We start from the raw sequence: 11741 nt of genomic DNA on the forward strand, positions 1-11741 counted from the left end.
TTGCCAAGTGGATATTGGATGTAATTGATGGTATCATTGGTGAATTGAATGATGGAGATTCTAGATGACCTTTTAATGAAAGAGTCGTCCAATCTTCTTGCAAGCAACTTAAGTTATTTTTAAGAAAGAGTCATTCTTGCTCCTACACTTGATTTAGTTGACATAGTAAATGAGTACATATCCACAATGATTCCAAGTGATGAAAGAATTTATCTTAGCTCTGATAATGTGTGTAAAACAGACTCAAATTTTATTATTAATAAGTATTTTTGTAGCCTAGAATACTTCGTTAAAGTTAAAGATTAGAATTTTAATAATATTGTTTAGAAATATTAATAAGACTTCTGAGCTTTGTAATGATTCCAAGTTATTAGTTTCTAGGATGACTTCTCAGTTCTCACGTGATTAAAGCAAAAGTCATATCTAAAAATAATTTTAGTAAAAGTATCTTGACATCACGCATGGTTATAACCACCAATATCTTTCAAGTTCTAGTGTTAATAGTTTCCAATTACAGTAAATTTTTTAATGACCATAAATAAAAGTTAAGGTCAAATTTTGTCTAATGTTGGTCTGTATTTGCCAAAGCCTTTTTTTTGGGCCATGGATACTCATATGTGGCTATCTTTAGAGTTAAAAATAAAAAAAGTTTTAAGATTCTAATATGTGATAGGAAAAATATTATTTCAAACACAACTACAAATGTTGTTTACAAAGAAGTTTTAGATAAATTTATCATTACAAAAAAACATTATAGGTGTTGTTAGTGTGGGTGTGGCCATTTTTTTATAAATAATCATCAAAAGAATTATAAAGTATACTATAAATAGCTTAAAATTATTTTATATTTTTATAAATAATATATTCTAATAAAATTATATTTAATTATTATCTCGTGTAGTGTATATTTTTTTTATTTTTTAGAAAAAGTATATCTTTTGTTTACTTTAGGCATTGAATATACTGTTATTTAATGATATTTCTGGTGCTAATTTTTCTTTTTATTCCTTAGTGTAACAAAAATATATATCCTATCTTAATTAGTTGTGTGATTAACAATTGTACCACCCCCAATTAACATGTTTACACCCTAAACATATCTACAATCACATTATCATATGTGAAAGCTTGGTTATTTTGAAATTCTTTTTCTATTTTTTTCTTGTCTTTCTTTCATAAACAGTAAATTTGTTGTATATTCTATCGGTATTATTAAATTAAAATAATTTATTAAGTAATTTTTTTAAATGTATGCTTTTTAAAATTTAATAAATCAACAAATAGTAAATTAAAAAAATTATTAATAATAGATAATTATTATATTAATAAAATTAAATTAGAAATATTTTTTTAAAATTAGAAAATATAAAATTAAAATTTAGATTACAAATTCTTATGTACTTTCTTATTTCTTAAAAATATTCTCATTTAAAGTACTTTACAAATAAATTTTATTTAAAAATGAAGATTCATATAAATGCACAGGTAAATTAGTCATTCTTATTATAATTATCTAAATAATAAAATTTTTAAAATATTGTAATTATTAACTATCTTCTACAAGTTAATATTTTAAATAACTAGTTTTACTACATTAAGATGGTATACTTATCTGACAAAATAAAAAATTTAAATAAGTTATTAGTTTAAAAAAATATCACAGATTTTAATTTTAATTCTTAAAAATATTATCAGTGAATTATTTAAATCTCTCTCTTTTTTTTTTAACAAAAAATGTTGTCCATTCTTAAAATTACTTCAATTTCTTTTCTATTTTGTGTTTCTTCAAAAATTAAAATGCTCTTTATTTTTAAAATTTATATGATTTTTTTTTTATTTTTACAGTAAATTACTCCAGCATCCTTTTTATTTTGTGCTTTTTACAAAAAAAAATTATATGTATTTTACAATTAAATTTTGTATATAAAAATTAAATTATTAAATGCTTGACTAATGAATTTTTTTAAAATTAGAGTATTACAAGAAAATAAATAAAAAATTAATTAAATTTATATATTTGAAATAATTAAAACACGTTAAAAAATATTTACGATTTGATAGGCGTTTTAAAATAGTTTTTAAAGAATATTTCTTCTAAATAATAAGAAATTTAAATTTTAATTACTTATAAGAAATAAAAGTAGTTAATTACTCTAAATATATTTTCATATATGTGATTTTAATTGTAAATCTTTTATAAAATATGGGAAATATTTTTTGTAATATTTAAAAATATTAGATGTTAAAACGTAAAAGAAAAAGGATGTTAAAGTAATTTACTCAAATTTTATTTGATTTTATTTAATTATTAAAAATTATAAAAAAAAGTCACATGAATTCAGTTTTGATGAGAAATTAAAACTATATCATTTTTATTAAGTATAAAAACTAAACAAGATAAATCTTTTATAAAATTTAGACTTATATTTTTGTCTTTATAAAATAGCATTCATGTAATAAGTTTTCAAATTTTTTTTTATTAAGATTTAGTTCATGAATTGTTTAAAAAATTAAAAGTTAGTCTCTGTCATTAACTTTTTTTAGGTGATACGTTAACATATCACCGTTACGTATGTTTTTAAACAATAAGTTTTACTGTTACGTTATTTAAATTTTTAATATTTTATTATTTAAAAAATATTTATAAATAAATTTATAAATATTTTATAAATATTTATAAAAAAATTTGAATAAAGTTGAAAACCTTTTACAGTCTCATCACTAAGGAAGCTTAACAACTTATTTAATAAAAATTTGCATAATCTCACATTCCTGTATGCTAAAATTGAACCTTTTTCTCAAAATTAGTTGGAAATCCAAAAATAAATATTAAAAAAATACACACTTTAATTTATGAGTATAATTAAGTCTAAAATTTAAAATAAAAAGTAAAATATTTTGGTAGCTAAAACAAATCATATAAGAACAAAAGTTTTATGAGAGTACCTATTTGTGACATTCTTGTGTGGTACTGTTTTAAGGGGAAGGTAGTACTGAGGTAGATTCGCACTTTGTACTACACTGGCAATTTGAATAGAGATGGAATTCAGTTGTCAAGTACAACCCATAATTGAGCTTTAAGGAATGAATTCCACTAAATTGCTTAAGCTTGTTTTTTCCTTTTTTATAGGTATCATCCTATCATTACACATATATGATCCCTTTTCTATTTTATATAACTTTAAGTAACCCTTTTTCAAAATTTTGCAACTCCAAAAAGTGTTATTAAATAGGTCCCTCAAAATAAGGACAATCAGATTTATGTGCAGCACCATGATTCGTGAATGCGTACAATATAAGCAAAGGTACCTTAACATGAAAGAAATCTGCTTCATAATGTATTTAAGTGAAGTTTTAAATTTATTGACTTCAAAAGATAACATGAACTTTAATGCCCTATTTTTCAAATTTTATGGGTTTCAATATAGCCAAGAAAAAAAAAACTTCGATTTAGTTTGGCTCCACACAATCTCAATATTTTAACATAAAAAGTAACAAAATTAACTTGGTATATGTCTTATTTAGCATGATATTTTGATTGGCTCATAATATAATCAATAAAAAAAGTTGAGTCCATTAACGTTACACTCATTCGTTATCCATTAGGCACACTGCATTATCGCTCAAAAAGTTGAACCAGAAAAATATTGCCAACGTATGGGTGTCACCCGTTTGAATAAATATGTTCATGTCACTTTCAGTTAATTTATTTCAAAGTTCCTTATAATTTTATTAATTTTTTTTCATAATTTAAAAATTTTAATGTTTAACCGTAACAATAATTAAGTGTGCTGTTGAGTTAATTTTGAAAAATTTTAACCGTATGGGTCTTACGAGTTTTATTTAATTTTAAATATAATATATATATATATATATATATATATATACTATAACTTATAAAATTTAACATAAGAAAAAATATTGCCATTGTTAATAATAAATATTATATTATATTAAATTAAATTAAAATTAAAAATAAATATAAAATATTTAAAAGTTATGTTATTATTCTATTAAAAATTGCATAATATAAAAAAATGAATTGATAAAATAAGAAAAAGAAATAACTCTTAAAAATGTTTAAATTTTTTTTAATCTAGATCACATGTATTGGACAGTGAAAGCAATTATATTGGGGATAAAAGAACTTTTCCTCGAGACTAGTTAGGTAGCAGTATTATTAGTGACAACTTTTTATTTGAGTATATAACAACTACGTTAGCTAAGACTTAATTTTAAAACCACAAGATAAAACTAGAATTATTATTTCTCAGTTGATTTACATGCTCCATAAATACCTAATTTTTTTAACTTTCATACTTATTTTGAAACGAAGAAATCCAATCAAATTTGAGTTTTTTTTTTGTTGAATCTATATTTTATCTACAATATGTACATTTAAAATTTTATATTAGTATTTTTTTTTTGCTACTTGACACCTTCTTAAATTAAAATAACTTTTTTTTGAAGAAAAATTTTAAAGTATATTACATGACTTTTAAAATTTAAATTTTATAAATAAAAAAATTAAATAATTTTATCATTAATTTAAAAAAGTATTGTATATTTTTTTAAATTGACGGTTATAATTATTTTAATATCTTTGATATTATAGGATTGTTATATAGTTTTAAATAAATTTCTAACACCACTATTTATTTATGTAAAATGAATGATAATAAATATTTTATGTGTGAAAGAAGATAAAATTTAATTTTGTTATGTTGGAGTTTATTTGTATTTATAGTTATGTTTAAACAAGTTCAAATTTTCAAATCCTTTATCATTTGCTAAATTATAAAGACTTGTTTAAGAATTTTGATAAATTATAAAGACGTACTTAATTGTGTTATTTATCAAATAAACTTATGTTTTTTTTTTTTTCTAAGTTATAATTAGTAGTGACGCGTAGTTAACCAATGAAGGGGCTTTTAACCACCTCAAAATTATTTCAAAATCTGAGAGTTTGGGTTTGCCACAGATTTTAATATGTTCTTATACTTTAATAAAAAAAAATTTATTAGGAAAAAAAAATTTCGTATGTTAAAAATTATAAAATTATGATAAATATTTTTATAATAAAAATTACAAAATTTTAACTATCACAAAAAGTAGTTTTAAAAAAACTTATTTAAAAGCTTTCAAAAGTATGAGATTAGGAATTATCTATCTTAACAGCTTTTAAATTATAACAGTCTATTTAAAAATTAAGATATATAGAAAACTTGAGAATAATTAGCCTAAAATTTGCATACAACGAAGTAAAATTAGGGGGAAAAAAAACAAAATATGTTGAGCAAGTGAAGTAATAATAAAGTTTGGTTAAAAATATTAATCTAAATTGTAGCTGTTTATTGTGGGAATTAAGGAAGATCTGAATGTACTATGGCCCACCAACTTACCTTACGTCGGGGAATCGTTGTATCTTGTGTCTGTCTTGCACCTCACTCACCACTCTCATTGGGTATAAAGACACCACCCTTCACTCCATCACCATTCACCACAACCCTCTATTCCATTACAACTCAACTTTGAATATATTCTTCCTTTTTCGTTCTCTTTCTTGCACACTTACAACAATGTCTTCTCAGGTCCTCAACTCTTCTTGGTTTTTGTTCTTCAGTTTTCTTGTGCATGATCATTCTGACTTCTGAGTCTGAGTCCCTTTTTCCATCTTAATTTTTTTTTATGTTTGTTCGCATGATCTGGTTCTTTGTTCTAGATGCTTGTGCTGAAGTTGTTAAGTTTCTCAGTTGAGATATTATTAGGATTTCCTGGGATTGGTTAGGAAGTAGGAAGAGTGGTTTTATTGCTGTACATGAGTAAAGCTGGAATCTTATGTTTGAAATATGATTTCCCATTAAATTTGATTCTGGAAAAAATAAGGGTTTCAAAGTTTTTTACTTTTGGGTTGGGATTCCAAAAATGAATTCAGTATTAGTCATTTTTTGGCTTTAGAAATTTGTGTTTGAAATAGCTTAGAACATTGACCGCAAGGATTCTTCTAAGGAGTCGCAGATCAGGACTTATTTTCAGCAACTCAAGTGCTTTCAGTTCCTTTATTCATGTGCATGTTATTTTTATTGATCATCGGTTACTCTATCATTTGTTGCAGGGCTTGTCCTGAAAGATTGTATCTAACATATCTGATATTCTTATCACTTTTTCATGCTTTTTCTTCCATATCATATGCTTTGATAAAAAAATGGGATTGATTGAAATTGAATTCAACATTATTTCTCGCAAACAAATTAATTAATAAAACTCCAAATCTAATAATAAGAAATTAACAATGGCTGGCCCTTGTTTGTTAAAAATCTCTGATTATGGTGTAGACAACCTGCCGCGTGATATTAAAAACTGGTTACTTTACACTTGTATTAAAAGCTGTGATATTTTTGACCGCTTAGTTTGTAGTAATGTCTTTAAATTGATACTTACACTCTTTGAATAATACTCCACATAGCTAGTTCCTATTGTTTATATCTGTACCTTCAAAATGAAATTTTATGTCAGATACACTAAGGTCACTAGAATCTCAATTTAACAGCATTAGTGAAATAGATCATTCTTTTCTGTGGCCACTGTGCCCTGCTTTGCTTTGCTCTCTTCCTCTCCATCTATCATTTCTTTCCCTTTTTAAATTGATTCTGGTTCCTATTAAATTTGAATTACGATTTTTTTTCTTCTTTTATATATCGGTGTTGTTGTGGTTAAGATAATTGATTATGCTTGTCTCTTCCCTTTCAATCTGAATTTTCTAATTATTGTTGCAGACTGTTGTCCTCAAAGTTGGAATGTCATGTCAAGGGTGTGCTGGAGCAGTGAATAGGGTTTTGGGAAAAATGGAAGGTAATTTTTTGCTAGAACAAACTATCTGTACTATCAGATTCAATATGAAAATGATTTAGCAGTTGTAGCAATGTAATTATATCATACATTTATAGTTTTTTATGGTAGTGCGTTTCTTTTGTGAATTTTATCAACAAAGATATGCAGTATACTTCACATTTTAATTAGCCGAAGTATTTGGTTTTGGATGTGTGTCAGCTCTTTCCTTAATTCTGAAGTTCTTCTCCATTCCTTTCTTTTCTAAAATACCTAAAATCTCTGTGTAATGGCATTTGTAAATTGTAATGTTAAACACCTGAAGTTCTTGTAAAATTTTTTTCTTTAAACCTCTTGTCGAGTTATTGTTTTCAGTTGGGCTGTGATCATATATTTATGTGGCTTTCCTGTTCACAGTAAACTCTTTCACATCACCAATAATATCCTGTATAGGTTAAGAGCCATTTTCAAGTCTGGGTTACTAATTAGAATGTATAAAATTTGATGAAGCTTCTACATTGAACCATTGAAAGCCTTTCTTAAGTATTCAACGATTCTATTTTATTCTATTTTTCTTGCCATGACTATACTCTGAAAATTGACATTGGAACTTCTTTCTTGGCCTTGTTCATGGAGCATTTCTTTCTATTATGCTTTGGTAGGATGCAATGTATAAAAACATATATATTTTTTGTGTCAACTACAAAGGCTGCCCTTCTTCTGTCAAGTATGTTGGTTATGTGGGGTCAAAATAGTTTCCTATATCCTCAAATGTTGTATCAATTTCCTCCGATTAGATAGAAAATTGGAAACAATAGCTCAAAGTATAATACAAGGAAAATCTTCAAGTTTCAAAAAGTTAATTTTCTTTTATGGTTTTGTTTTCCTTGGTAAAAGAATATGATTAAGAAGAAAACATGCAGTGCCAAATTTTAAGACGAATTGCAGGTTCTGCGATAAGGCCCTATACCCACTAATCTTCTTGTAATGTTGTTAATTTGTGTAGGTGTTGAGTCATTTGACATTGATGTGAAGGAGCAGAAGGTGACAATAAGAGGAAACATACAGCCAGAGGAAGTTTTGCAGGCCGTTTCCAAAACCGGGAAGAAGACTTCATTCTGGGTGGATGAAGCACCACCTGAAAACAAGCCTTCAGAAATTGCACCTCTTGCCTCAGCTGAGCCTGAAAACAAGCCTTCAGAAACTTCACCTATTACCTCAGCTGAGCCTGAAAACAAGCCTTCAGAAACTTCACCTGTTACCTCAGCTGAGCCTGAAAACAAGCCTTCAGAAACTTCACCTGTTGCCTCAGTTGAGTCTGATAACAAGCCTTCACAAACTTCTATTGACACTGTTGCCTAAGACATTGGTGGTTCCATTTCTATGTGGAAGTAGGTCTGTTTCAAATACTATTTTATGTACTTAATTTGTGCATGTCAGCTGATATCTGTAGTGTGTTATTACTGGTATCTAAGCTACAATAACTGAAGGCCTATTTTTCACATATATGATACATTTCAAGTGTGCTATAATTTAGAATTTGAACTTGATTATCCTTCCGTCCTACTACTGATTTTGTTCACTCTACTCTATATTCTGACTGCACTATCACCCTCTTGAGCATATTTTTAGCTTATTGGGACTTGTGAATTTCTTAGCAGCATTCAAGGAAGACAATTGATGAATAATTTTCTTTGTAATTGAGCCATATTAATATGGGTAAACATTGAAATTATTTATAGGGTGGTGAACCAAAATGAGTTTTACTTATGTGTACAAAGATATCTTTGGTTAGAGTATGAATGTAAATCTAAAACCAACCTTGGTTGAGAGTAATATCTCAGTTTTTTCAAAATGATTTGACAGTCAAAAAATTAAAAAAATTGAGTTGTTTCTAAAATAGCTGATAATTTGATCAAGTGCACAGAAAATTTTTAGAGACACGTCGTTGTTGAAGAAAGTGGATTGTATGATTTGTAATTTAATAAAAAAGGATAAAAAAGATCTAAAATAATTTATACAAAATTATTAAAAGTTATTTTGATTAATTAAATTTTTCGTTTTCTCTCTCTCTCTCTCTTTTAACTAATCGTTGATTCAATTGTGACAATGAAGAACTACAAACGAATGTGATACACAACTTAGACCAGGTTAGTTTGCGAAGGCGTATCTGAATTTGACAAATTTATTGATTTAATTACATAAATTAACCAGTGTTTGATTTCGTGTCGATACAAATGTAGGGATTTATAAAGTATGTAATATATATTATTAAATATTTATAATATATTAATGTTATTATTAAATAAATTTTATTATTCATTCAAATTTTATATTTAAATAAAAGGAAAAACTAAACTATTTATTTAATAATTGCAAAAAGTTATTTATTGAGATTTTTTTATTAATCTATTAATAAAATAATCCATTCTCTACTCATAAAGCAAATAACAATTTATCTTATTACATATTGAATAACATATTTGTTTAAAACATTATATATTTATAAAGTATAAATATATTATTCATAAAATATACAATACATGAATAAAATAAAATTAACACTCGAAAATATTTTTTAATAAATCTTTCAAGAGGTTGAATTTATAATTTACTAATATTGTTCATATAAAAGATGTAAGTATTGATGATAAAATGCAATATTACATTAAAAAATATTTAATATTATGTTTATTGAAACTTGTATGGATATTTCTAGAGCGGACAAAACAGACCTATCTAATGAATTAACTAAAATGTCATATCAAATGTATTAATTCATGTAAGTCGTTTGGTTTTTTATCAATTAAAAAATTATCATAAATGTTTTTATTATTTTGTTAAAAAGAGTTGAACAATCTATATCTGTATAATATATTAAACTTCTTTCACTTAGATTGTCATATAACATTTTTTAATTTTTTATTTAATACTTCATTTATTTGATCTGCATGTTGTTTTGTAGTCTCTTAAAATTTTTATGGTTATTTTTTATGTTTTTTTTTATTTAAATTACAATAAAACAATAGCAAGTAATATCTTTTTTTAAAAATATTATTATTTTACATTATATATTGATCCATATCTTAAATAGAGAAAAACAAAAGTGTAAATTAACATAATACCCATGCAATATTTTAATTTTAAACAGAAAATGTATATTGTTGTAAATTTGGGCTACCTGACTTGACTCGGTCGTGCCACATTTGGTAGCAAGCTGATGCTGGTCGGATTAAAAGTGGTCCAGTTAAATTGTAGCCCAAATTCGATTTTATATGTATTAAAGATAACAAAATTATAAAATTAGTTTTTTTTCCTCACTACTTGAATCTATTTTATAAATTGCCTAGAATTATAAAAAAAGAAAATTAAGTTACATCATTCATAATTTCATATATATTTAATTTCTAACGAAGAGTAAAGCTAAAAAGAAGATGAATATATATAAACAGCTTAAAATTATTCGTAAAATTACATGGTACTAAGTCAATATTAATAATCATTGGTTTAGAGTACAATATTTTAAAATTATTAGTACAACAACAATATGCAAGTGTTCATGGAGCCCTTCTAAATTTAGCATGGTTCATACCTAAATGTGAACTAAAAAGTCTGAATTTATGCTAGATGTCAAAGACCCCATTCAACTTGATGCCAAAAGTGATTTTATTTTGGGGTTTGAAAATGATAACGTTGAAAGGGGTGAGAAGAAGAACAAGCAATCTTCTAAAACAAACTTCAAAAATGCATTTGCAAATCGAGAAATAGTTCAGGAACATAGATAAATTTTTCATTCTCCCTTTCAATCACAAAAACATCTATTGATACATTGCAAAACCTGTAACCAATCTCAACTTGATTTTAGTTCTGTTAGAGCCATGCTACCCACCATGAGCTTCTGATTCTACTGCACATTTAATAGAGAGAAAATCTCACACTCTATATCTTTTTGTCCTGTCCTGTGCCTGAGGAAAAAATAAATAGGTTTTTACTTCACTCATTCTTTCAACTTTTCTTTGTTTTTCTTTTCCCTCAGAAATTTTGGGTTCGGAGATTGTGATTGTTAGTGCTTGAACCCACCGACCCATCGTCACCCACCGTGCATTATCACCGTCTTCCTCTTCCTCCAGCCAACCCAGCGCCAAGAAACTCTTCTACGACCAAGAAAACATTCTCGTCCATGGCTTCTCCACCATTCTCATTCCCCTCAACCTTAACTCCCTCATCAACAAGACACCTTCTTTCCCCGTTCTTCCCCGATGCGTCTCCAACCCCTACATTCCTCCTCCGCAGCCTCAACCGAGAGGTTCTAGTTTGCCGCTTCTGCCTTCAACCCTTCGGCGAAGCATTTTTAATCTCTCTCCTCCGTCAGATAAAGCTTTCTCTCGTTCTGCCACCTCTGAAGAAATTGCCTACCATTTTTCTCTGCATTTTGTTTTTGCCTCTCATATTCCCTCTTGGTAGCTTCTGGAATTTTCAGCTTGGGGCTAGTTGCACACATAAGGTGCTTTTTCAGACATAGAGATATCTACACATGACTTTAAATCTGAGGCTAAGTTTTGTAGCAATTTTGCTGGCCAAAGATTTTTTGTGGTTTATCTTCTTTAGTTACATGAAATGGGGCTCACAAACTATTTAGGTCACGTTCTTCTTTTTTAAGTTACTCTTATATTCATGAAGATTGACGGATGCAATGGTTTGCATCCATAGAACATTTGCCGTAAGATAGATAATAAATAAATGGAATATAATATCATTCCAATTGCTGTTACAAAAGTGATTAGTATTTTTGTAATTAAAAGATATTTTTGGTTGGTAATTATTCCAAAAAAAAACTATCAATTCTGCAACAAAATTGCTCATGCTCGGCAATGCAAGAGAAGCCATCAATAAAATAATGAAAATGGTGAATA

At 26.6% G+C, this 11741-nt stretch overlaps 1 protein-coding gene across 1 annotated transcript; it reads left to right on the top strand.

Annotated features, from left to right (window-relative positions):
• The first annotated feature begins 5459 nt into the window (after positions 1-5459).
• LOC113872408 (copper transport protein CCH-like) lies at positions 5460-8804 on the top strand. The gene is made up of 3 exons (XM_027509941.1): positions 5460-5591; positions 6777-6852; positions 7835-8804. The coding sequence occupies exons 1-3, from the start codon at positions 5580-5582 to the stop codon at positions 8188-8190; spliced, it is 444 nt and encodes a 147-aa protein (XP_027365742.1). The 5' UTR covers positions 5460-5579; the 3' UTR covers positions 8191-8804.
• The last annotated feature ends 2937 nt before the right edge of the window (positions 8805-11741 follow it).

This window comes from Abrus precatorius, unplaced genomic scaffold, assembly GCF_003935025.1.
Source record: "Abrus precatorius isolate BTA unplaced genomic scaffold, Abrus_2018 Scaffold7, whole genome shotgun sequence".
NCBI lineage: Eukaryota > Viridiplantae > Streptophyta > Magnoliopsida > Fabales > Fabaceae > Abrus > Abrus precatorius.